Source organism: Brassica napus, chromosome C4 (assembly GCF_020379485.1).
Source record: "Brassica napus cultivar Da-Ae chromosome C4, Da-Ae, whole genome shotgun sequence".
NCBI lineage: Eukaryota > Viridiplantae > Streptophyta > Magnoliopsida > Brassicales > Brassicaceae > Brassica > Brassica napus.
In genome coordinates, this window is record NC_063447.1 from 26781165 (window position 1) to 26804860 (window position 23696).

The 23696-nt window shown below is 39.1% G+C and overlaps 1 protein-coding gene and 1 non-coding gene across 2 annotated transcripts; one reads left to right on the forward strand and one right to left on the reverse strand.

Annotated features, from left to right (window-relative positions):
- The first annotated feature begins 4997 nt into the window (after positions 1 to 4997).
- LOC106391300 (death-associated inhibitor of apoptosis 1) lies at positions 4998 to 6194 on the forward strand. The gene has a single exon (XM_013831915.3). It carries the CDS (start codon positions 5456 to 5458, stop codon positions 6089 to 6091), a length of 636 nt encoding a protein of 211 aa, XP_013687369.2. The 5' UTR covers positions 4998 to 5455; the 3' UTR covers positions 6092 to 6194.
- A 9555-nt stretch (positions 6195 to 15749) lies between these two features.
- LOC125586572 lies at positions 15750 to 15856 on the reverse strand. Its single transcript, XR_007323109.1, has one exon. It is a non-coding gene; the product is annotated as a small nucleolar RNA R71 (small nucleolar RNA).
- Positions 15857 to 23696: the final 7840 nt, after the last annotated feature.

Consider the following 23696-nt stretch of genomic DNA (forward strand, 5'->3'; position numbering starts at 1 on the left):
TCATCAAGTCAAGTATTTCCTTGCGCGTGACGAATTGTTGAATTATCCGAATCAGTCACTAGTGAATTTTCCGGTGAAATTTCTGGGCGAGCTTCCGACAAGTTTTCTTGTAAGTTTATCGCTTCCCTATTTCTAGTTATAAGATTATTTCAGAAAAGTTTCTAATTTAGGAAATAAGTTATATCAGGGAAGTTTTTATTTTAGGAAAGTTGCTATTTTAGAAAAGTTTCTATTTTAGGAAAGTTTCTATTTTAGGAAAGTTTATACTTTAGAAAATGGAAACTTTATTTCTTGAGACACTGAGCCTAAGCAGTTGATACTCGTGTTGCAGTTGACCTTAGTTGACCATCTTCCGTTGATCATTCCAGCCAATTGCTAAGGTGAGGCATATTCTGTTAAATCTCATACTAGTGTAGAACTCTTTTTATGGTAGTTTAGATTTCGAAGCATGATCCGTCTGTTTGAATCGAATCTGTCTGAGTTTTGTTTGGTAGTTAGTTTATTCAATGTTAACCGAAATTAGGGGTATAGAGGATTCAACTGTTGTTTGGATTGTTTGATGTTAAGTGATGATGATGTACATATATATATAGTTATATAGTAGGGATTCTGTGATGAGTGCGGGGGCCCAGAGAGATCTGGGATAGCGACTCATATGAGTACGGGGGCCAGATAAATCTATTAGCGACGTATAGAGTGCGGGGGCACAGAGACATCTGAGCTAGCGATGCATAGTGAATGAGTACGGGGGCAAGAGACTTCTGAGCTAGCGACGTATATTGTGTGGTGCGGGGTACAGAGATGTTTGCATATCGACGCATAGTGGTGGAGTAAGGGGGCCCAGAGATGTCTAAATTAGTGACGCATATTATTATATTGTATATCCATATGAAGAGAATACGTGGTGTGTGAGCTACCTATGTACCATGAGCGCATTGGTTGTCTTGTGTGATGCGTTAGGCATCGTGTTTGTTCATGTTAGAGCTAAACTTCCATAGTGGGAGTTCTATTTACTGAGTCAGTGGTTTGCGTGTCTAGCATCTCATACTTTACGGAGTAACTCCCATGTTATTCACCCCTCTTTTATTCCTTCTTTTAGGTGAGACTGACGAGTAGAAATGATTGCTATCGAATTGGTGTTTTGAGAGTTTTATTTTTTTTCTTTTTCAGATTTGCGGTTTTTATGTTTTTATCGATATTTTTAGAATTTATTTTGTTATTTGGATTTATGATTATTTATTATATTTATAAAGTTTGGATATAAAGATTAATAAACGAAGATTTTAGAATTATTATTTTTATTATTTATTTTAGAAAATACGGATGTTACACATTTACTTACTGCCACTTCCCTTCACTGCCATCTCTGGCAAGGAAAAGATAACTGGGAAACTAGAGATAACAAGGAACCCATCAAATCATATTTATATTTGCGAAAGTCGGTTTTAATTTAATTCATTAATTTATACATACACAAAAATACGAGCAAGTCATTTATTGTTTTACGTTTAACTAAGATATGTTCGCAAGAGACTAAAATTAAAGAAGTTATTTCGCCCGGTGTCTGAACTTATTACCTTGGCAGTCGAAGCAAATACCGAGACTACAATGCCACTATCTGAAAATAATATTTTCATTATCAGATATAACAACAAAACAGAATATTTTGACACAGTTTATAGCATGTCAATATCAAAGTGAAGTGTAACATATATGAAGTTAAAACATTAGTATATCAACTTTTGCAATTCAATTCGCCGTATTCTAGCACTGAGAGGGTTAATTTTCTTAATTGCGAGAAATGGTTCAAGTATTTCCACTAGGATATGGTTGACCATTCCTTAAGTTAGCAAATACTAGGAAGGGTTTGTATATATTTCTGTCTATTATTACTTGTTATCAAAACAAATATCGTATTCAAATGTCTCCAGAAGCTTCTAAACTGAAATTCACACTATGAATTTTATTAATCAATGTTCACATTGGTATACCATAACTGAAATAGTAGTATATAGTCTAAATCTTTGCGTCTCTCAACTTCAAGATGAACTTTTGATCACTGTCATGAATCAGTTTACAGTATTCAAGTTTATATATATATGCTTTTATTAATTCGCCTGTTTAAGCTCTAGATATGTATAAATCATTGGCTATTATTAATGTGATTTTGAGGAACCATGTTCTATGATTATTAGAAAGAAGGGCTGTTGCTTATTTTGTATTTTGAATGTGTAGAATTTTAATAATGGTTTTATAGGGTTTTACAAGATTTGGAGTTTTTTTTTGGACGAAGAGTTGTACTACTGACTTTATTAGGTATAATTAAGATAAATAAAAGCTATTTTTGTTTGATCAAAAAATAAAAAAACTACCAAAACATTTATATGAAACATATTCAACACATGTTCGAAAAACTATTAAAACATTTCTATAATGTATAAAATATATAATTGTCATATATCAATAATTAATAATATATTAAGTATTAATTATTTGTCACATGTTTGATAGGGTATTACTAAGAAGACAAAAAAATTTGTCTAAAAGTGTTAAAAATTTTCAACAAAAAAACATGCTAGAAAAAGAGAGAACACATGTTTGAATATTTACATTTATTAGTACTCAAGGTAGTAGTAATATTTCCTCTTTCCTAGTAATATTTTTGCAAATCACAACATTTTTTAGTAATACAACATCAAAAATTCAAATTTATTAGTAATACCAATGTATTTAGACAGTCTTAGATTGTATATAACACATTACCAGAATTTTTTTCCGAAAAATATGTATTTTTTTTATTCATTTGATTATGTCATCCCATCAAGACATTAGCATAGAAGTATAAAGATGTTTTCTATGGAAATGAGAAGTTTTCTATCAACTTGAGAAATTAAGAGTATTTTATGTGTAATTTGGCAAAGAAACACATATATTGACATATTATCACGTAATATATGATTTATATCTTCTACAAAGAAATAATATGACAAAAATCAAGGTTATTAGAAACATGCATAATACATAATAATTCAAGGCATTTTAAGGTAGTTCACAATAGTACCTAGTAGTTCATATTACACAATAATTCATATTGTGTTAGATGGATATAACATTTTTGTAGAAACAAAATTCTGAAAATATGTAATTTGTGTGATTCACCTTATAATGACATTACTATCAAAACATTAGATATGAAAGTATAAGGAAGTTTTCTGTGGAAGTGATAACTTTTCTAACATCTTTAATATTTCTTAACACATATGTGGATATATAATTCAAAATATACGTTATATCTAATATATAATAAGCCAAAAATATAAAGTTCTTAGAAATATGTATAATACATAGTAGTCCAAGATAATACAAGGTAGTACAAAGTAGTTCTAGTAGTGCTAGTAGTGCTAGTAGTCCACGAACACATTTATATAAATAAAAATATAATATCAAATCTTAAAATTTATATAAAATAATGTATATCTTTCTGTTTCAAGAAGAATATAATTTTCATATTTTTCACAAAGATTAAAAATGATCTGAATGCATTCATGCTCTTAATTAAACATCTATTTAATCAAAAGATTTTAAGACAAAAAATTATTTATAAAATCAAAACATTTTATAAATAATATAAAATTTAAAATAAATATAACTGAATTGCAATCTTAAATGACACTCTTTACATAACAAGAAAAAGTATCAAAATTATTTTTTTATAAAACAAATAGAATAGTATTTATAATTTATATACATTTTTAATTTAAAATATAAATAGTAAAAATATGAAATATATTATTTTCAATCTTATGGCCATATAAAATATATAAAAACTTAAATAAGGAAATTTGAAATTAATTTTTGATTAAAATATTATTGAAATATATGTTTTATTAAATTAACATTTTTGAAATATTTTTATTTAAATCGATTTTATTTAACTTTTTATTAAATTTAATTTTAAAATTAATTGTTGATTAAAATATTAATAAATACAAATTTTATTAAATTTTTTATTTTTGAAATATTTTTGAAATAATTTATATATATTTGAAATTAATTGTTGGTTTAAATATGAAATATCTTATTTTTAATTTGATTGCTTTATAAAAAAAAATAAAATTTTAGTTAAATAAAATTAATTATATAAATGTTTTATAAATTTTTATTTTTGAAAGTTTACTCTTCATTAAAATATTATTTTAATTATTTATTTTGTTATTTTATTGTTTTGAAAATATTATTTAAAGATAAACATAATTTTTTTATGTTTCATAAATTTTTAGCTATATTAATCATTTAACATTTTTTTTGGAAAATAAAATTTGGGACCCATTCAAAAAATTAAAAAAGATCTAAAAACTAACAAGTCGTTATAAAAAATAGTGGGATCTACCTGGAAAATTAAATAAAAGAAAAGAATATTGGTGGGTCCTGCAATATTTGAAAAAAAAAGAATAATAAATAAAAAAGGGTAAGAAGGAAAATGGATAAAAGGTGGAAAAATGTAGTGTAGTTAGAAAAAGAGCGGGGTAGTAAGAATATAAATTTTCTAACTAGGGTATACTTTCCCTGTTTTCAACAGAATGTAACTAACTCGGCTTCTTCTTGTTGTAGGTACATCGAAGACGATGGCCTAATGTCAACACAACTTTCGGCCCAAAAACTTCCGAAACCCATCAGAGCTATAACCAATCCTAGATAGTGGACCGTCCAATAGAATCGGTCCAACGGAGGGACAGATACAAACTCAACAACAGTGAGATATATACCGTGTGACAAGAGCACATTGTCAGTACACTACCATATCATACTATATCCAAAGGGTTATATTTGAAATGTAAAGAAAAGTTGTTCGGTGGGTTTGTGGGCTAGGTCTCTAGCTTGAAGCCCAAATTAATGCTCGAAATTTTAAAATATAGTATCAAAAGTTGCCTTCAACCATTGATTAATATAAGGAATTTGGTTCCAAGAAGCAACACAGTTGACAATTGATGCTTCCCTAACAGACAGATAATTTTATTTAAAACGAAAACATAGCCCAACCAATGACAATAGTTAGGTAACAAATAATATAATAAGATCATAAAAAATGAGATATACGTGCAAAACCCTAATATTACAAATGTAAGTCAATACGTTGTACTGAGTGGTTCCCACTGATTCTTAATTTTCTCATTTTTTCTTCTCTTAGTTTTGTCATTTTCTCCATTTCAACAATTGTATATTAGGGATTTAGTAAAAATTAAAATAATTTATAGTAGATAATTTAAAACAATTTATATCTATAGACAAATTTGTGATCAACTTAAACTCAAAGAACTCAGAAAAACCAGAGTCTTGCATTAGCATTTATTGATTGGAGCCATTAAATCTTTTATAATTCTCGTGAGCTTGAGCGGACATAAAATTCCGCAACGGTTACATCTCTGTTTCTTGATTTTGTTCTTGTCCGAGTCAGATGAGTCAGCTCGGGGACCTACTGAGAGAATCGGCGGATGAAACCAGAAGTGGAAGGACCATGATGCTGAGTTTACTCGAGGAAGATCGAATCGACGGTGAAGATCGAGCGACGAGCAAGTGGAGTACGCTGAAACAACGGCTGAGATTTGATTGGGTTGGCTGTTGCGGTGGACCCACCTTGCTGCGTCTCAGAGGATCAGAAGCACCAGTCGCCGAGGAAGACGAAGATGACGAGGAGGAGGAAGAAACCTCGGGTCAAAACCGGGTCGTTAACTTGTCGAATTCGGTTCGGGATCCGGGTTTGGTTGTGGACACGGAGTGTTTAACACGAGGCACAAGGAATCTCGCGGAGGCTCTTGCGGAGGAGAGACTAGCGCGGGGCGAGAACGTGACGGAGGCTTCGGTTGCTAAGGTACCGTTGATGAAATTGCTTGCGGAAACGGAGGGTTGCGATGCGACCACGTGGACCGGTGCTGATCCTTTGTGTTGCGTGTGTATGGGAAGGGAGAAAGGCGCGGCGTTTATCCCATGTGGGCATACGTATTGTAGAGTGTGTTCAAGGGAGATTTGGATGAACCGTGGATCGTGTCCTCTTTGTAACCGTTCCATATTTGACGTTCTTGATCTTTACTGAAAAAAATACATTGATGTATTGTTGTTATGTTCTGATCGACGGTAAAGTTCAGGTCTCTTTGTGCATATTTTGATTGCAGTTTCAATAAAAGGATGATGTATTATTGGTGGGTCATAGACATTGTGGTAAGAAAATAGTTTGTTTAGACGAATGGAATTATTTAAGTTCCGTTGTGAAGAATAATAGTTCAATTCACTCTAGTGCAAAGTATATGATTATAGAAAATACAGACTAGGCCTCTTTATACATGTTGTCACTTATTAGGCCTGAACAAATATTTGAGTTTTGATTGGTTACATGCTGTATTAGAGTTGATTTACAATAAAATATACAATTCAATGTAACTCGCAGTAAAAATTATATGGTAGAAACTATAGATTTATGTAGTGAGTTCAAAGTAAAAATATGAGTGATTAATTTTTAAAAATAACTGACTGGTAACATTTTCGATGAATAAATTGTATTAATTTTATTTTAAATAATAACATTTATGATATATTTAATAAAATAGACTGAAAATATAAAATATATAATCAAAAATTAAAGAAATATTTACTTAATTTTGTATATAAAATTTTTAGTTACCAAACATAGTTAACAATTAAAATTAAAGAAAATATTTTTTAAAATAATAATTAATATCAAATAAGAACATCTATATTATAATAGTTGAGTTTTTGCTCACTCCTCAGCGCGCCACGTCAGCGTTTTGTGGGCTCCACTTTTAAAAAGTGTGAAAAAGTGTCAAGCCCATGGCTCGAACCCGAGTTATTGAGATATAAACACCAACATTTATACAACTAAGCTAAATGATACTTTGTACATTGATGGTCGAACCTAATATATATTTTTGAAGGTCAGAAGTCCTTGCTTCTTCGGCTTCCTCTGAGGGTCGGGCCTACAAGTGTATTATGGGTTTCATTTTTTAATGGGATTCATCACGTTATATGAAAAAAGCTCAAGTTTGCAACAATTATGGTTTTCCTATATTGTAAACTGTTGTCGTTTAACATGAGTTGAGGTTCTTTTCATCATTGTCTCAAACAAGTTTGAGTTACAGAGTTGCAGCGTGTGTGTTCGTAATCTATTTTTTCACCGGTGAACTCTTCATGTCCCCATCTTAAATCGCTTTATCATAAATGTTCCTGATTGTTGGGGTCAAAAACATACACGACGAAGTTAACATCCAAATATTCGTAAAAATCAGGATGAACACTTTTACGAAAAATAATCTTCGTAAAGAAATCTTTTCGAAGAACTTTGCGGTGAAATCTTGCACTAATCTCGGCTGATTCATCGAAACTAAACACCCATAGTCCAAGAACACGTTCATAAAACATCAGAACAGGGTCCAAACAAGGTCGCCGTGTAGCGACCGACCCGCGAACGAGTCGGTTGCTGCGTAGCGACCGACCGAGTGGCTTGGTCGGTCGCTACGTAGCGATCGACCCGCGTGAGTTTTTGCTCACTCCTCAGCGCACCACGTCAGCGTTTTATGGGCCCCACTTTTAAAAAGTGTGAAAAAGTGTCAAGCCCATGGCTCGAACCCAGGTTATTGAGATATAAACACCAACATTTATACAACTAAGCTAAATGATACTTTGTACATTGATGGTCGAACCTAATATATATTTATGAAGGTCGGAAGCCCTTGCTTCTTCGGCTTCCTCTGAGGGTCGGGCCTACAAGTGTATTATGAGTTTCATTTTTTAATGGGATTCACCACGTTATATGAAAAAAGCTCAAGTTTGCAACAATTATGGTTTTCCTATATTATAAACTGTTGTCATTTAACATGAGTTGAGGTTCTTTTCATCATTGTCTCAAACAAGTCTGAGTTACAGAGTTGCACCGTGTGTGTTCGTAATCTTTTTTTTCACCGGTGAACTCTTCTTGTCCCCATCTTAAATCGCTTTATCATGAATGTTCCTGATTGTTGGGGTCAAAAACGGACACAACGAAGTTAACATCCAAATATTCGTAAAAATCAGCATGAACACTTTTATGAAAAGTAATCTTTGTAAAGAAATCTTTTCGAAGAACTTTGCGGTGAAATCTTGCACTAATCTCGGCTGATTCATCGAAACTAAACACCCATAGTCCAAGAACACGTTCATAAAACATCAGAACAAGGTCCAAACAAGGTCCCTGCGTAGCGACCGACCCGCGCACGAGTTGGTCGCTACGTAGCGACCGACCAAGCCACTCGGTCGGTCGCTACGTAGCGACCGACCAAACCTTTCGTTCGGTCGCTACATAGCTACCGAACTGTCTCGGGCATCGATCAACGGGCATTCTCGTCTGTTCCTCAATACTAGCTCCCATGTACCGCGGCTATATCATTTCTCACATTATTCCGATCAAAGTTACTGTTGAAACTTTACGATAAAAACCGCGAGAACTTGTTTTTGTCAAAAAGAAAATCGTAACAAACGTTTCATGTCGAAAGACGGCCCAACGAGGTCTAAAACGTGACTACAAGCCCACTTACGATTCTTTAAGAATGAGCTCGTAGATACTATGGCGGTTTATGTTTTTATTTTATAAAAACATAAATATAAAGATAAGTTTCCGCAGAAAAAAATGTTAAGTTTCCGCGGATAAACATGAAGATTGGAGAAAATGGAATATCTCCATTTTTCACTTAAGACGGCTGAAGGGTAGGAAGGGAAAAGCTAAAACCGATCTTGGAGGAGTATATAAGGAGTCCTAAGCGAGAGGCACAAAGGGAGAACTTTTTCAGAGCAAACTTAGCACTTAGAGCAATTTTAGGTAACTTTTCGTTTTTGTTATTCGAGCTGCGACTCAATTAGGTCTTGCAGTCTTAGGGTTTTAGAACTAGGAATCTTGCTGACAGCTCTCGTAACCCAGGCTCTTACCTTGTTGTAACGCTCAAACGCGGATTCAGAATAAGATCTATTTTGCTATCTTTTTGATTTCTTATTTTTCTCGTCTTTATTTCGTGTTCTGATTGCTTGGCGTGTGGTTTAGAAGAAATCCAGGACCTCTGGGAAATTAGGGTTTTCCTAACTTTCCTTATTTAAACGGAAATCGACAGTGTGAATTTCGGTTCCCACAGATTGGCGCTATAAGGAGGGGGGGGGGGGTACGGAACAATATAACTCTCAGCCACAAGACGCTCAACCAGACATGACAACTGACGACACAAATAACTTGCAAACTCCTCTCAACGGAGGAAGAAACGACAATCAAAACACTCCAGCAGCGACCGTTTCTGCGGCCAACGCGACAGCTAACGCCGCGACGCTCGAGGAGTTCAAAAAGATGTTCTTCGCCTACGAAAAGAAGTCGGAAGAACAGGAAAACTCGTGGATACCTTGACAAAAAAGGTCAAAACCTTAACGGTAAGAACCCGTGCAGTCCTCCCTCGCGGGTCTACGAAAATCCGCGGAAGAAAACTTGACTTCACAACTCCACTCTACAGGCCTGGAACGTCGCGGGAACCTCCTTCGGTTCAAAACCCCAGAGAAACATCCCCTGCTGAGAAACGGAACTCCACAAACCCTCTACCTCCCGCAAGGGACACAGAGGTCGATGAAGTCGAGCATGTCGACTTGGATCCCAGCGACGTTTCCAACGATACGGAAGAGGACGCTGACATACATCCAAGAAGAAACAGGAGCCGATCGGCTCGGGAAGACTCTCCGTTTGATAAACCTATGACGGAAGAAGAGGAAAACCTCTACTGGGTCGAACAGGAGGAGTTAGCCGAAAAACAAACCGAGATTACTCGCAGCAAACGCCGACAGGCTCGGAAAGCTGCTGGCGAAAAATCGGACATACGCGACCCTCGCGATTACATAACTAAAGCTGCAGCAGAAGTAAGGGCCGTGAAATCCCAGATCCATCATGCTACCAGCGCTGCCCCAGAGATCGATAGATTACTTGAGGGAGCTCGGAAAACACCTTTCACTACTCGCATCTCTGATACCAAGGTATCTGACCCGGGAAAAATCAAAGTACCAATATACAATGGTACGACTGATCCTAAAGCGCACCTTCAAGCCTTCCATATCACGATGGGAAGGGCCAGATTGAAGGAGAGTGAAAAGGACGCCGGCTACTGCCGTCTGTTAGTCAAAAATCTGGAAGGAGCGGAGCTCGAATGGTTCACACGTCTTAAGCGAAACTCCATCGGAAGTTTCCGCCAGCTCGCATCGGAATTTCTCAAACAGTATTCTATGTTCATAGATAGATAAACATCTGATGTCGATCTCTGGAGTCAATCCCAGAGGGAGGATGAACCTCTCCGCGAGTTCATACGCCGATTCAAGCTGGTTAGGTCAAGGGTTAGCGGAATAAGCGACAAAGTGTCCATAGACGCACTCAGAAAAACGCTCTGGTACAAGTCAAAATTTAGAAAATTGATAACCCTCGACAAACCATGAACGATCCAAGACGCCCTTCACAAGGCAACGGACTACATCATAATCGAAGAAGAAACAAAATTTTTGTCGCAAAAACATAAGCCAACAAAGACGTCCTCGAAAGATGCGGACCAAAAGACTAAAAAGAAAAACTCTCGTAACGACAAGTACGTCCATCACGAGGGGGAAGAACTCCAAGGGGCGCATAACTACGCAGTCAATTCAGAACAAGGCAGAACCTCAGGCAATACATGGACTCGCAATCCAGGATACGACGAAAACACCTTATGCAAGTTCCACCAGACTCGAGGACACTCAACGACTAACTGCAAAGTCTTGGGAGTGAGACTGGCCGCAAAGCTATTAGCTGGAGAGCTCTTCGAAGTAGCCAGCGTTAAAGATCTCATCCTTGAAACCGGTCGTCCTCCAAAGACCGACAAAAATCCACCCGCAAAAAATTCTCCTCACAGAAATCAAGCAGGGGATAAACGTGGAAGGAGATCGGACGACAAAGGAAATGATAACAATCGTCGTAGAGTGAACATGATCATCGGAAGATCACAGTAGTGCAATGACACGGTCTCGGCCATCAAAGCTTGCCAGCAAAAGGCCAAGTCAAGTGCAAATTGGCCTACATGGTCTCCTCCCCGAGATGGTCAAAGCAACTCGATAACTTTCACGGAAGACGAAGCCGGCGGAATCGATTAACCTCACTGCGATCCGCTCGTCATAGATCTTGTCATACGAGATCTGGAGGTCGCAAGAATCCTCATTGACACAGGGACCACGGTTAATTTTATCTTCCGTGACACTCTCAACAGGATGAACATTAAACTCGGGGAAATTACCCCAACACCAAAACCATTGACGGGTTTTTCAGGCGAAACATCAATGACTCTCGGATCAATCCGGCTAGCAGTCATGGCCAAGGAAGTCACAAAGATCATCGACTTCCCGGTGGTTGATCATCCTGCCATCTATAATGTGATCATGGGAACCCCATGGCTGAACGCCATGAAAGTCGGTCCGTCTACATATCACCTGGGCATCAAATTCTCGACCCAGAGCGGGGTCGGGGTTGTCAGAAACAGTCGCGACTTTGCTTTCTCGCAGAGCATAAGTTAAGACAAATTACAACTACCGCGATGGTAAAATGAAAACACACGAAGTTAGCTCAGCCTTCGGCCGAAAACACTTCAAAGAAAGACGACTCGACATCGTCTGCTGAAGCAAACGCCTCGGACATCGAAACTCAGTCTGATTCCGAAGTCAACGCTGTCGCTCAACCGGAAAAGAAAAATCCGGACAAAGACATAGACCCTTCCACAGTCACCACGATTAAGGCGGTCAACACAGCACCAACCGCCGAGAAAAAACACTTGCAGCATAAATTAGAACTACGAGATGGCTTGATCCTCGAAAGGGGTACGTAGGTAGCTCGTCGAAAGACGAGTTCAGCTATCCCCTCAACTCGTATACCCCCAAGTTTTAAAACATGCATTATTGTACCTGATCTTTTAAAACTTTTACTACAATATGCATTTTACGAACTCTTACGCTTCCGCCACTCAAAAAATCTCTACAAACATTAAATTCTTGTCAACGGTCATATCTGGTCCAAATCGCAAAACATCCGCAAACCTTTTAGAGCTTAAAACATATGTATAGTCTTCGAAATAACAGCGACACGTCGCCAAAGTTAGAATCGAGACTATACGAACAACTGTCCAGACGCGACCATAAAATTTCAACGAATATTTACATCCTGCTCGTCAATTAGCCCCGATGAACACATCAGTCGTCTTAAACGAACGCACCCTGATCATTCTTCTCAAAAAAGAAATGATCCTCAAACATCCGACACAAGGATAAAAGCGCGCTATAAAAAAAATCCAAAATTTTTGTCAAGCACTTCCAGTTGGCTTAAAAATTGTCTCTGGAGAGATGATCGATTCATACCATACAAGTCGTATAAGCCGAGAACCTATCGCGGACTTTAAATCGGTACGAATCAGGTTGAAATCGCAACAGAAAAATCGATAGCCGGCTAGTCACCGCATAAACCTTAAAACCGAAAGTAAACCTAGGTCTTGCCCTAAACCCAGCACACTGGTCTCTAACATCTCAGGATATGATATGTAAAAAATGATACGAGATCCTAAAACATGTCTCTCCGTCCATATCTTAACGTTCATGAAATTTTGTAAAAATAAATAAATAATTTTTACGAAAATTCATATCTCGAGCAAACAAACAGATTGAACGTCTCGTTAGAACTAAATATGAGAAGACAATTCATTTTTATTTCAGACATATTCAGAACAAAGAAGTTCGATAAATATCCATCATATATAAAACCGCAAAATGGTAGGGATTCGAAGCCACTAACGGCCAGTCCCGATAAAAACAAAGCGGCCAAACAGGCCCACACAAAGTCTCAACATAAAGGCCACACTCGGCCAGATACAAATAATAAAGTCCTCACTCGGCCATAAACACAAGATAGGGGGAAACCTCTTCCCGTCAAATACTAACTTCGATCCTCACAGATCAAAGTTAAAATCCCTGGACATGGAAACTCCGAATGCACCCGCGGGACAGTCCACTTCCTCATCATCACCAGCAACCTCGGCCGTGACCTCCTCCGTATCGGGAGAAACTGGGATGGGATCCCAGAATCTCTGAATCCTCCCGTCGATCGGGGAAATAAGTGCCTCAGCATGGGCATGATCCTTCATGCCGCCTTCCATGGTTTCCATCTCATCCTTGAAAACAAAGTCGTCTGTCTGCGTCTGCTAAAGGGTACCAACTGAACCACGACACTCGCGAAAATCGCCTACCAAGGAATAAGCCTCCTTAAGGTTTCCATACTCGGTCTTGAACTAAGAAGCACGGTTTCACATCACGACGATCTCTCTCCTACCTCTCCTTTCCGCTCGACGGACGGCCTTGTCATGATCCTTGGCAAGCTTCGAATCTCGCTCTAAAATTTCGTTTTGCATACGTGCAAGGTCCTTTTCCACTTTCTCTGCCTTGAAGCGGTAAACCATGGCCTCCCTGTGGCTCGCCTCAAGGGCTGAGCCAAGCATGTTCAGACCCTACAAAAATGACTAATGTAAAAAAAAGAAGCGCATGATTCTATTCGTAAAGTTCCTAAAGAAGAAAGATACTAACCCCGTTGATTATGCGTGATCCTTTCACAACTATGATATCTTGCATATTTGCATTGTTTTATCTATTCATTCATAAACATTTTCATCATAGAGATTAGGATTTAGACATGTTTAGGTTGCATTTTGCATACATGAGTCTCTATTAGGTACTGGAGTGCCACATGGAGTTCTTGGGGACATTTGGATGCATCTGGAGCTCAAAGGAGGTGAAAAAGGTGATCATTAGACGATCAGAGCATGGGAGCGACCTCCCGGAGCGACATCACGAAGTCGCTGTGTCCCACCTCTCAAAGCGACCTTCCTAAAGCGACGCCATGAAGTCGCTCGCGTTCTCGTTACTCCGAACAGTCTTAGATGACCCTGGAGCGACCTCTCAGAGCGACCTACCAAGGTCGCTCCCGATCCAGAGTGACCTGTTGGAGCGACACACCAAAGTCGCTCGCGACCATCGGCCCTGGAGCGACTTCCCGGAGCGACACCTGCAAGTCGCTCCGCGTTGTTCTGCTGCCGAAAATCATGATTTCTCAAGGACCTTTTTGCAATTTATTTTGGACGTTTTGTACTTGGAAAAACCTATGTTTTAAAGATCTTTGGTAGCCACCAGAGGCTGAGGATCTTTTGATCTATTGAGAAATACACAAAAACTCTCTTGAGAAGTTCATCTCTTGGATTTTGATTGTTATGTTCTTGTGTTATTGTTGATTTCTTATCTATTTCTCTACATGATTAATCTGAAATCCAATATGGGTTTAAGAGGAATCATAGAGATTAGTGAGTAATCACCTTTTGAATTCATGGGTTAGGGAGATTAAGGGTGATTAGGTTAGTTCTAGGATGTTTTAGTGTAGATCATTCTTGTTCCTTGCTAGTAGAGTATTCCTAATGCATCTTCTGAGTTGGCCACTCAAAAGTTGATCAATAGGCATTTCCCACCCGAAAGGTGTTTGATGAAATGCCTGAGACAACTCTCCTAGGCTTTTAGTATACTTTGCCAAAGACATTTGTTGTTAAAGATGCTAAGATAGCTAATAGACTTGTTAGTAATGATTGCTTTCATATTATTCAACCAAAGACATTTGATGTTTGAGATATGTTAGCAAATGAGCATTCATCTAGACATAGAGCTTGCTTAGAATTATGTCTAGGCTTAAGGTTGATAGTTTGATTGATCGTTTGTCCTTAGTTCGATACTTGATCACCCAAGGTCTAATCCCTATGCCCATGAGTTCTATTTTCCCTTAGTCAAGAAAGTATCATTCTGTTATTGCTTTCTAGTTTTAGTCATAGCTTAAAACCCATCTAAATCATTGGTTGCACTTAGATTAAGTGAGTACTTGCATTCTCAGTGCTTTGATATCCCTCATAACTGGTTCGACAAACACTATACTACAACATTTGCCTTAGGAGCCTTGAAAACTCCTAATATCAAATTGGCGCCGTTGCCAAATTCTGAGTAGATTTAAACATTGAGATTTAGTCACTTGCTTGAGACTAAGTCATTTTAATTTTGTTTTGTTACTGATTCTTCTTCTTCACCTACCTTTCACTTTCAGGTGTATGAACTTGAGGAGCAGGGGTCCATCAAACCTAGTTCCAATAGTAGCAGACATCAGAGCTTTTGAGAGGGAGTGTGCTAGATCTAGAAGAGAAGAAGAACAACAAGCCCACTTGCAGAGATTAGATATTGATATGGCAGATCCACCGCAAGGGGCAGAACACCAACCGCGGGCAGCTCGACCCATTGGTACTTATGACCGGCCCAACATTCATGGTCACAGACTGGGAATCCGAGCACCGGCTGTGGCAGCCAACAACTTTGAGGTCAAGTCCGGACTCCTCAATGTGATCGAGAACAACAAATATCATGGCTTGGCTTTAGAGGACCCATTCGATCACTTGGACAGGTTCGACAGCTACTATGGGTTGTCAAAAATCAATGGTGTGTCAGAGGATGCCTTAAAGCTGAAGTTATTCCCTTTCTCTTTGGGGGATAAGGCACGTCAGTGGGAGAAGTCTCTACCCAGCGACTCTATCACTACTTGGGATGAGTGCAACAGAGCATTCTTGGAGAAATTCTTCTCATCCTCAAGAACTGCTAAGCTGAGAAATGAGATCTCCAGTTTCCAACAGAAGAACTTGGAAGGATTCAGTGAAGCCTGGGAGAGATTCAAAGGCTATCAAACCAAATGCCCACATCATGGTTTCTCTAAGGAGAGCTTGCTCAGTACCTTCTACAGAGGTGCCCTTCCTAAGTACAGAGCCAGATTGGATACAGCTAGCAATAGGTTCTTCTTAGGAAGAACTGAAGATGATGCAGAAGAGTTGGTTGACAACATGGTGAAGAGTGATGCAGTCTACAGTGCAGATCACGACAGGGGCAGTAGGGGTGATGATAAGCAGACGAGAAAAAGAGATCAAACTCTCCAGGATAAGATAGACATCCTCCTTGCTGATAAAGCCACACAAGAGCAGCTGCACTTTGTTGGTAACCCAAACCAAGAAGCAACACATGTTGTCCATGAAGTTGAGGGTTTGGAAGGGCAAGAAGAGTTGTGTTTCATCAACAACAATGGTAGCTGGTACAAGAAAGAGCCCAACTTTCAGTACAACAACTACCAACAGAAATCCTATCCTAACAACCAACAGAGTGGTTATCCGCCTAGGAACAACCAGCAAGGCAACTATCAGCCTCAGCAAAACTCTCCTCCTGGTTTCTCCAACAAAGGGAACCAGTCTTCTCAACAACAACCTAATCCTTCTACCTCTACTCCTCAGGAAAGCAGCACTGATGTTCTACTGAAACAGATCTTGGAGTCTCAGACTAGAAGTGAAAAGCAGGTTGGATATGAGTTGAAGAACCTTCACTCCAAGATTGATGGAAGTTACAATGAGCTCAACAACAAGTTCAGGGCTTTGGAAAACCAGTTTGCTTCCATGACAACTCACCAGAATCGCCAGCAAGGGTCTCTACCTGGAAAATCTGAGCAAAAACCCAAGGAGTATTGCAATGTTGTCCTCTCTACAACTTCTTCAGGGATTGAATTGAGTAACCACAAGAAAGAGGTAGATGAAATTGAAAGATTGGTGTTTGGAGCTGAGATTGAACAGGTTCAGCATCTGATTGTAGCAACAGCTGAAACAAAGATTGTGGAGGAAGCTAACAAAATGGTTGAAGTAAAGATTTTGAAGGGAGATGCACCCATGGCTGAGAAACCAGTTGCGAAGAGAGCTACCCAGAAGCTGAAAGGGGTCAAGCTGGAGGACACCATTGAGGTTGAGCAGTCACCCTATGACAAGCTCCCATTTCCACAAAGGGTCCTCACCAAAACTCAAAAGAAGGTGATTTCCAAGTTCAGAAAAGACTTAAGTGATATTGGAGTTAAGCTTCCAGAGATCTCGGGTATGCGTGAGGCTCATGTCCAAATGATGCTCATCAAGGACATTGTAGACCACCAAGCAGAAGTAGCAGAGCTTCTCAACATTTCAACTTTGAAACTTGATCCAGCCATCACACCAAAGTCTCTCCCTAAACTAGAATCCCAAGGGAAGTTCACCTTGTCTTGCTCCCTTGGTAAGCTCACCTTTGATGATGCTCTTGTTGATTCTGGTGCAACTGTGAATGTGATCTCAATGGAGATGGTGAAGAGTCTTGAGATTGAACACATGGAGCACGATACTTCCTCTCTCACGTTTGGGGATTCTTCTTCTACTACCCCGATTGGTCTCATCAAGGATTTCCCTTTGAAGATTGGATCTTGCACCATCCCTATAGACCTCACTGTCTTAAAGATGTCAACTGAGAAGAGAGTTCCATTGATCCTGGGCACACCATTCCTTACTACCGTGGGTGCTTGCATCGATTTCGCCAACAAGAAGGTCACACTCCTCAATGTCAACAAAGCTGTCTCTTACCCAATTCAGCCTCCACTGGATGTTGAGTATTGTGGAACCATCACTTGTGGAGACCCATACATTGAGAAGGATCCTCCTTCTCCACTTTCCACTTGAGGTACTTCTCTACTTTCCCTTGTATATACCATTTCATTTTTGCATATTAGCTTTCTCTTTTGGGTATCTCTCTCTACTTGACAACACAGAGACTGTGTCATTTAAGTTTGGGGGAGGTACCAATTATTTGACCATATTTGCTTTGATGATCTTTTATTGAGTCTTGCATACATACTTTTTAGCAAAAAAAAAAAAAAAAAAAAAAAAAAAAAAAAAATCATATAGGTTGCATTCACTTGCATTGGGATCAATGATTTTAAATGCATTGTAAAGAACACTACGCTGCACCTGAGTAGCTTTTGCACCCCTCAAAAACACTTGTATGCTTCGAGCCTTGAAGACTCTTCCTGAATCTCATTAGTTGCTGAAACTCAGTATTTGAAGCCAACTACAACCTTATTTGAACTGAACGAACTTAATGCTTCTTGCTCATGGTCCCTTGTGTACTGAGTCATGGCTATACACACCTGAGTTGTCACATCTTTTATGCCAATCTTATTTTGACAAAATCTAGTGGTAGACCACTCCCAAAACCTTTCCCTCCTTTTAAGCTTTCATTGTTTGATGAGTGAGGCCTTCTTCGGAAAGTCTTACATGTGCATAATGTTGAGAGTATCGGGAACGACAATGCTTGATCTTCATTCTTGCTAGATTAGGCACTCTATTGTCTAGCTATAGGTGGGGGGTGAGAGTTGTGACTATGATTTGGGAGCAATGAAAAAGGAAAAGAAATGACTCTTTGTGTTTAAGTGAATTGTCTTATTGGGATAAGTAGAAAAACCTCTAGCTCAAGTTATGAAAAGTCTTGGCCCCCATCTAAAAAAAAAAAAAAGAAAAAAAAAATATATGAAAAGAAAAGAAAAAGAAAGAAAAAGGGGGCTAGCAAAGTTGTTAGGAGCTAAGTAATGTTTTGAGGTTGTGAAAAATCCTTCGTAGATTTCAAAGAGAAGGAGTTAATGTTCTTAGGATCTTTTGGTGAGAGATGTGAGTTGGGTTTGACATTTGGGAATGATTGTGTAACTTGTATGTTTGGGAAAAGGGTAGAACAATGGAGATTGAGCATTGTATGCATGAGTTGGTCCCTTTCTTAGATATATTATGTGCAATGTCAAGGCTACTTGTTTTGAGAGTAAACCACCTTAAAGATCATATATTTTGAACCTCTTGACTCACTTGACTAAAAGCCTTCCCTTACCCAACCAAATGACTTGGACCAACTGACCATTTGCAAGAATTCACTTGATGTCTTATGCTTAATGAATGTGAGAGTTGGTTGATTTGAATGTGTGGATGCTTGATGATGAGTATAAGGGCAAAAAGGAGTTGAGATAGGCCTAGAGAAGCTAGAGTGTAATAAGAGAGTGTGCTCATGTTGGATTAGATGTTGAATTGAGTGCTAGTTGTGTTTCTCTTGGCTAAGAGCTCCCATCTTCAAACCTCTCTCCCTATGAGTTCTAGAAAGTTCACTTGTGGACAAGTAAAAGAACAAGTTTGGGGGAGTTGATATCTTGCATATTTGCATTGTTTTATCCATTCATTCATAAACATTTTCATCATAGAGATTAGGATTTAGACATGTTTAGGTTGCATTTTGCATACGTGAGTCTCTATTAGGTACTGGAGTGCCACATGGAGTTCTTGGGGACATTTGGATGCATCTGGAGCTCAAAGGAGGTGAAAAAGGTGATCATTAGACGATCAGAGCATGGGAGCGACCTCCCGGAGCGACATCACGAAGTCGCTGTGTCCCACCTCTCAAAGCGACCTTCCTAAAGCGACGCCATGAAGTCGCTCGCGTTCTCATTACTCCGAACAGTCTTAAATGACCCTGGAGCGACCTCTCAGAGCGAACTACCAAGGTCGCTCCCGATCCAGAGTGACCTGTTGGAGCGACACACCAAAGTCGCTCGCGACCATCGGCCCTGGAGCGACTTCCCGGAGCGACACCTGCAAGTCGCTCCGCGTTGTTCTGCTGCCGAAAATCATGATTTCTCAAGGACCTTTTTGCAATTTATTTTGGACGTTTTGTACTTGGAAAAACCTATGTTTTAAAGATCTTTGGTAGCCACCAGAGGCTGAGGATCTTTTGATCAATTGAGAAATACACAAAAACTCTCTTGAGAAGTTCATCTCTTGGATTTTGATTGTTATGTTCTTGTGTTATTGTTGATTTCTTATCTATTTCTCTACATGATTAATCTGAAATCCAATATGGGTTTAAGAGAAATCATGGAGATTAGTGAGTAATCACCTTTTGAATTCATGAGTTAGGGAGATTAAGGGTGATTATGTTAGTTCTAGGATGTTTTAGTGTAGATCATTCTTGTTCCTTGCTAGTAGAGTATTTCTAATGCATCTTCTGAGTTGGCCACTCAAAAGTTGATCAATAGGCATTTCCCACCCGAAAGGTGTTTGATGAAATGCCTGAGACAACTCTTCTAGGCTTTTAGTATACTTTGCCAAAGATATTTGTTGTTAAAGATGCTAAGATAGCTAATAGACTTGTTAGTAATGATTGCTTTCATATTATTCAACCAAAGACATTTGATGTTTGAGATATGTTAGCAAATGAGCATTCATCTAGACATAGAGCTTGCTTAGAATTATGTCTAGGCTTAAGGTTGATAGTTTGATTGATCGTTTGTCCTTAGTTCGATACTTGATCACCCAAGGTCTAATCCCTATGCCCATGAGTTCTATTTTCCCTTAGTCAAGAAAGTATCATTCTGTTATTGCTTTCTAGTTTTAGTCATAGCTTAAAACCCATCTAAATCATTGGTTGCACTTAGATTAAGTGAGTACTTGCATTCTCAGTGCTTTGATATCCCTCAGAACTGGTTCGACAAACACTATACTACAACATTTGCCTTAGGAGCCTTGAAAACTCCTAATATCAGACTACCTTGGATCTTCCCGATTCGTCCAAGGACGAAGGAGGATCAAAACTCGAGGCTAAACCAGCAAAGAACTCGTCAAAATCCGGAATAGGTACCTCGCTCGAACCACTACCATCACCATAAGCAAGGTCTGGATCCCATCCTGGAAGAATAGAGTCATCTACGGAATACTCTATATCACCAAGATCAATGCCTTTACCCTTAGAGGACCTCACGTTCGTCTCCTCCGCGGGAACGTCGCAAGAAGTAGGATCATCGGACTCAGAATCACTATCCGCTTCTATGCCCACTCCAAGATCAGGATGCACGAGTCTCAACGCCTTGCAGGCTCTCCTCGGCGTAAAGAAGGTCCAGAAAAACAGACCGTTCCTGAGGAGATCCCTCTTTTCGATCACGTCTTCGGGGAATAGGAAAAGCAGGCTGATGAAGGGACTATCATTCGGCTTGCTCTGAAACAATGGGATACAATTTTCTTCGACGGATGCAGCGTTTATACGGACAAAGAAGAAGAACTTTGTCCACGAGTTAGAAATAAGCCCCTTAATCACCGTCATATATTTCCGAGGGACCAACCGGTAGAGGTGCGGTTTTGAAACAAGTCGCAGCCTAAAAATCGCTTCAAAGTGCTCAGTGGTAAGAGAGAGTCCATGCTCATAGCTCAGGATCACGACGCCAATAAGATGTTGAAAACTGGTGGGATTCAGCTGGCTTATTGATACCTCGAAATGGTCCAACACACGGACTATGATTTCAGGGATCAAAAACCACAGACGACAGCGCACCAAGAATGTCTCGTAGCAGGTAAAGTAACCCTCCGGGGGATTATCAGCACTTTCCCCTCGACAAGGAATTCGAAACTCTACCGCGTCTGAAATCCGGCATAACGCCCGAACTGCCTTAAGGAATTCACTAGTGCTTCTGCTCGGCGCGCCTTTTTCGACCAAATGCTGGCTCATTACAGGAAATGACTTCTCGCTAGGGGGAGTAATCGAACCATATCTCGCTATCCAGTACGCGTCACCATCGGCAGGATCTATCGAGTGAGGCACGGACTCGGCCTTCGGGATAAGAATGTCATCATGTGAACATCTTCGGACGAAGAACCGCGGGAGGTACCTCTTTTCGAAGCCTTTTTTCTGCTAGACATCTTTTAAACTTCAAGAAAAAAAAGAGAAGAAGAAGGAGAGGGAAAAAGTTTCTCAAAGAAACTTCTTATGAGAATAAGTGAGTGAAAATTATGAGGAAAGTTACATTCCTTCTTATAAGCATTAAAAGTAACTATTTGTCTGCGGATCCTTGGGTATAAAATTCGTCCAATACGCCTGTCTTGCCTAATTCGCCAAACCGCGCGCTAGAATCTCATCGTAATCCACGATTCTAACGGGCTGGAGAGCTAACTGTTGGGGTAAAAAACGGACACAACGAAGTTAACATCCAAATATCCGTAAAAATCAGCATGAACACTTTTACGAAAAGTAATATTCGTAAAGAAACCTTTACGAAGAACTTTGCGGTGAAATCTTGCACTAATCTCGGCTGATCCATCGAAACTAAACACCCATAGTCTAGGAACACGTTCATAAAACATCTGAACAGGGTCCAAACAAGGTCGCCGCGTAGCAACCGACCAAACCTTTCGTTCGGTTGCTACGGAGCGACCGAACTGTCTCGGGCATCGATCAACAGGTACGACCCAAATCCATGCATTCTCGTCTGTTTCTCAATACTAGCTCCCATGTACCACGACCATATCATTTCTCACATTATTCCGATCAAAGTTACTGTTGAAACTTTACGATAAAAACCGCGAGAACTTGTTTTTGTCCAAAAGAAAATCGTAACAAACATTTCATGTCGAAAGATGGCCCAACGAGGTCTAAAATGCGACTACAAGCCCACTTACGATTCTTTAATAATGAGCTCGTAGATACTATGGCGGTTTATGTTTTTATTTTATAAAAACGTAAATATAAAGATAAGTTTCCGAAAAAAAATGTTAAGTTTCCGCGGATAAACATGAAGATCGGAGAAAATGGAATATCTCCATTTTTCACTTAAGACGGCTTAAGGGCAGGAAGGGAAAAGCTAAAACCGACCTTGGAGGAGTATATAAGGAGTCCTAAGCGAGATGCACAAAGGGAGAACTTTTTCAGAGCAAACTTAGCACTTAGAGAAATTTTAGGTAACTTTCTGTTTTTGTTATTCGAGCTGCGACTCAATTAGGTCTTGCGGTATTAGGGTTTTAGAACTAGGAATCTCGCCGATAGCTCTCGTAACCCAGGCTCTTACCTTGTTGTAACGCTCAAACGCGGATTCGGAATAAGATCTATTTTGCTCTCTTTTCGATTTCTTATTTTTCTTGTCTTTATTTCGTGTTCTGATTGCTTGGCGTGTGGTTTAGCAGATATCCGGAACCTCTGGGAAATTAGGGTTTTCCTAAATTTCCTTATTTAAATGGAAATCGACAGTGCGAATTTCAGTTCCCACACTAATTTGTAGCCCCTCTGTTAACCCTATATATATGATTTTCATCTTTGATGAACCCAGTCAGCATCTCCACAAAACTCATTGATTCCTCTTAGCTTTAACCATCTTCTAGAAAAATGTTTCTCTCTGCCTCTCCAGTCCCTCAAACCGGCGTCACGGCGTCCGTCACTCAACCTTCGAGTCTCTCCGTCTTGGTCGTAGTAGTCAGAGCATAGCCTCTGGCTTCCTCCGCTTCTGGGATTCCCTGAACTTCAAGAAAGACATGGAGTTTGTGGGAATCCCGGTTCTCTTTCTTGATGAAAAGATAAGTTAATCTTCGGTCTATCACACTTCTTTAACATAATTGTTTTAATTGATTTCCTTATTCTTTGTTGAATAATATTATTTGCAGATTCCGTGATTCATGGGTTTACTCCCGTCGGACGTGCTAATCATTACAGACCATCTTTGAAAGCAGGTTCCATTGTGAAAGTCGATCATTTTGAGGTTGATACGTGCTCAAGCATGTACAAGATAACTGATCATTCATTTCATCTCACTGACCATTATTGATGAAGTCATCACGGGTGCTCCTGAGATCAATCTCCAGTTAAGATTAGACTGTTCGCAATCTCCAAGTGATTGCGAACACAAACCTAGAAACTGGTAACAT

Excerpts from the sequence above, each read along its gene's own strand:
- LOC106391300 (XM_013831915.3), top strand. The coding sequence starts at position 5,456 with ATGAGTCAGCTCGGGGACCTACTGAGAGAATCGGCGGATGAAACCAGA.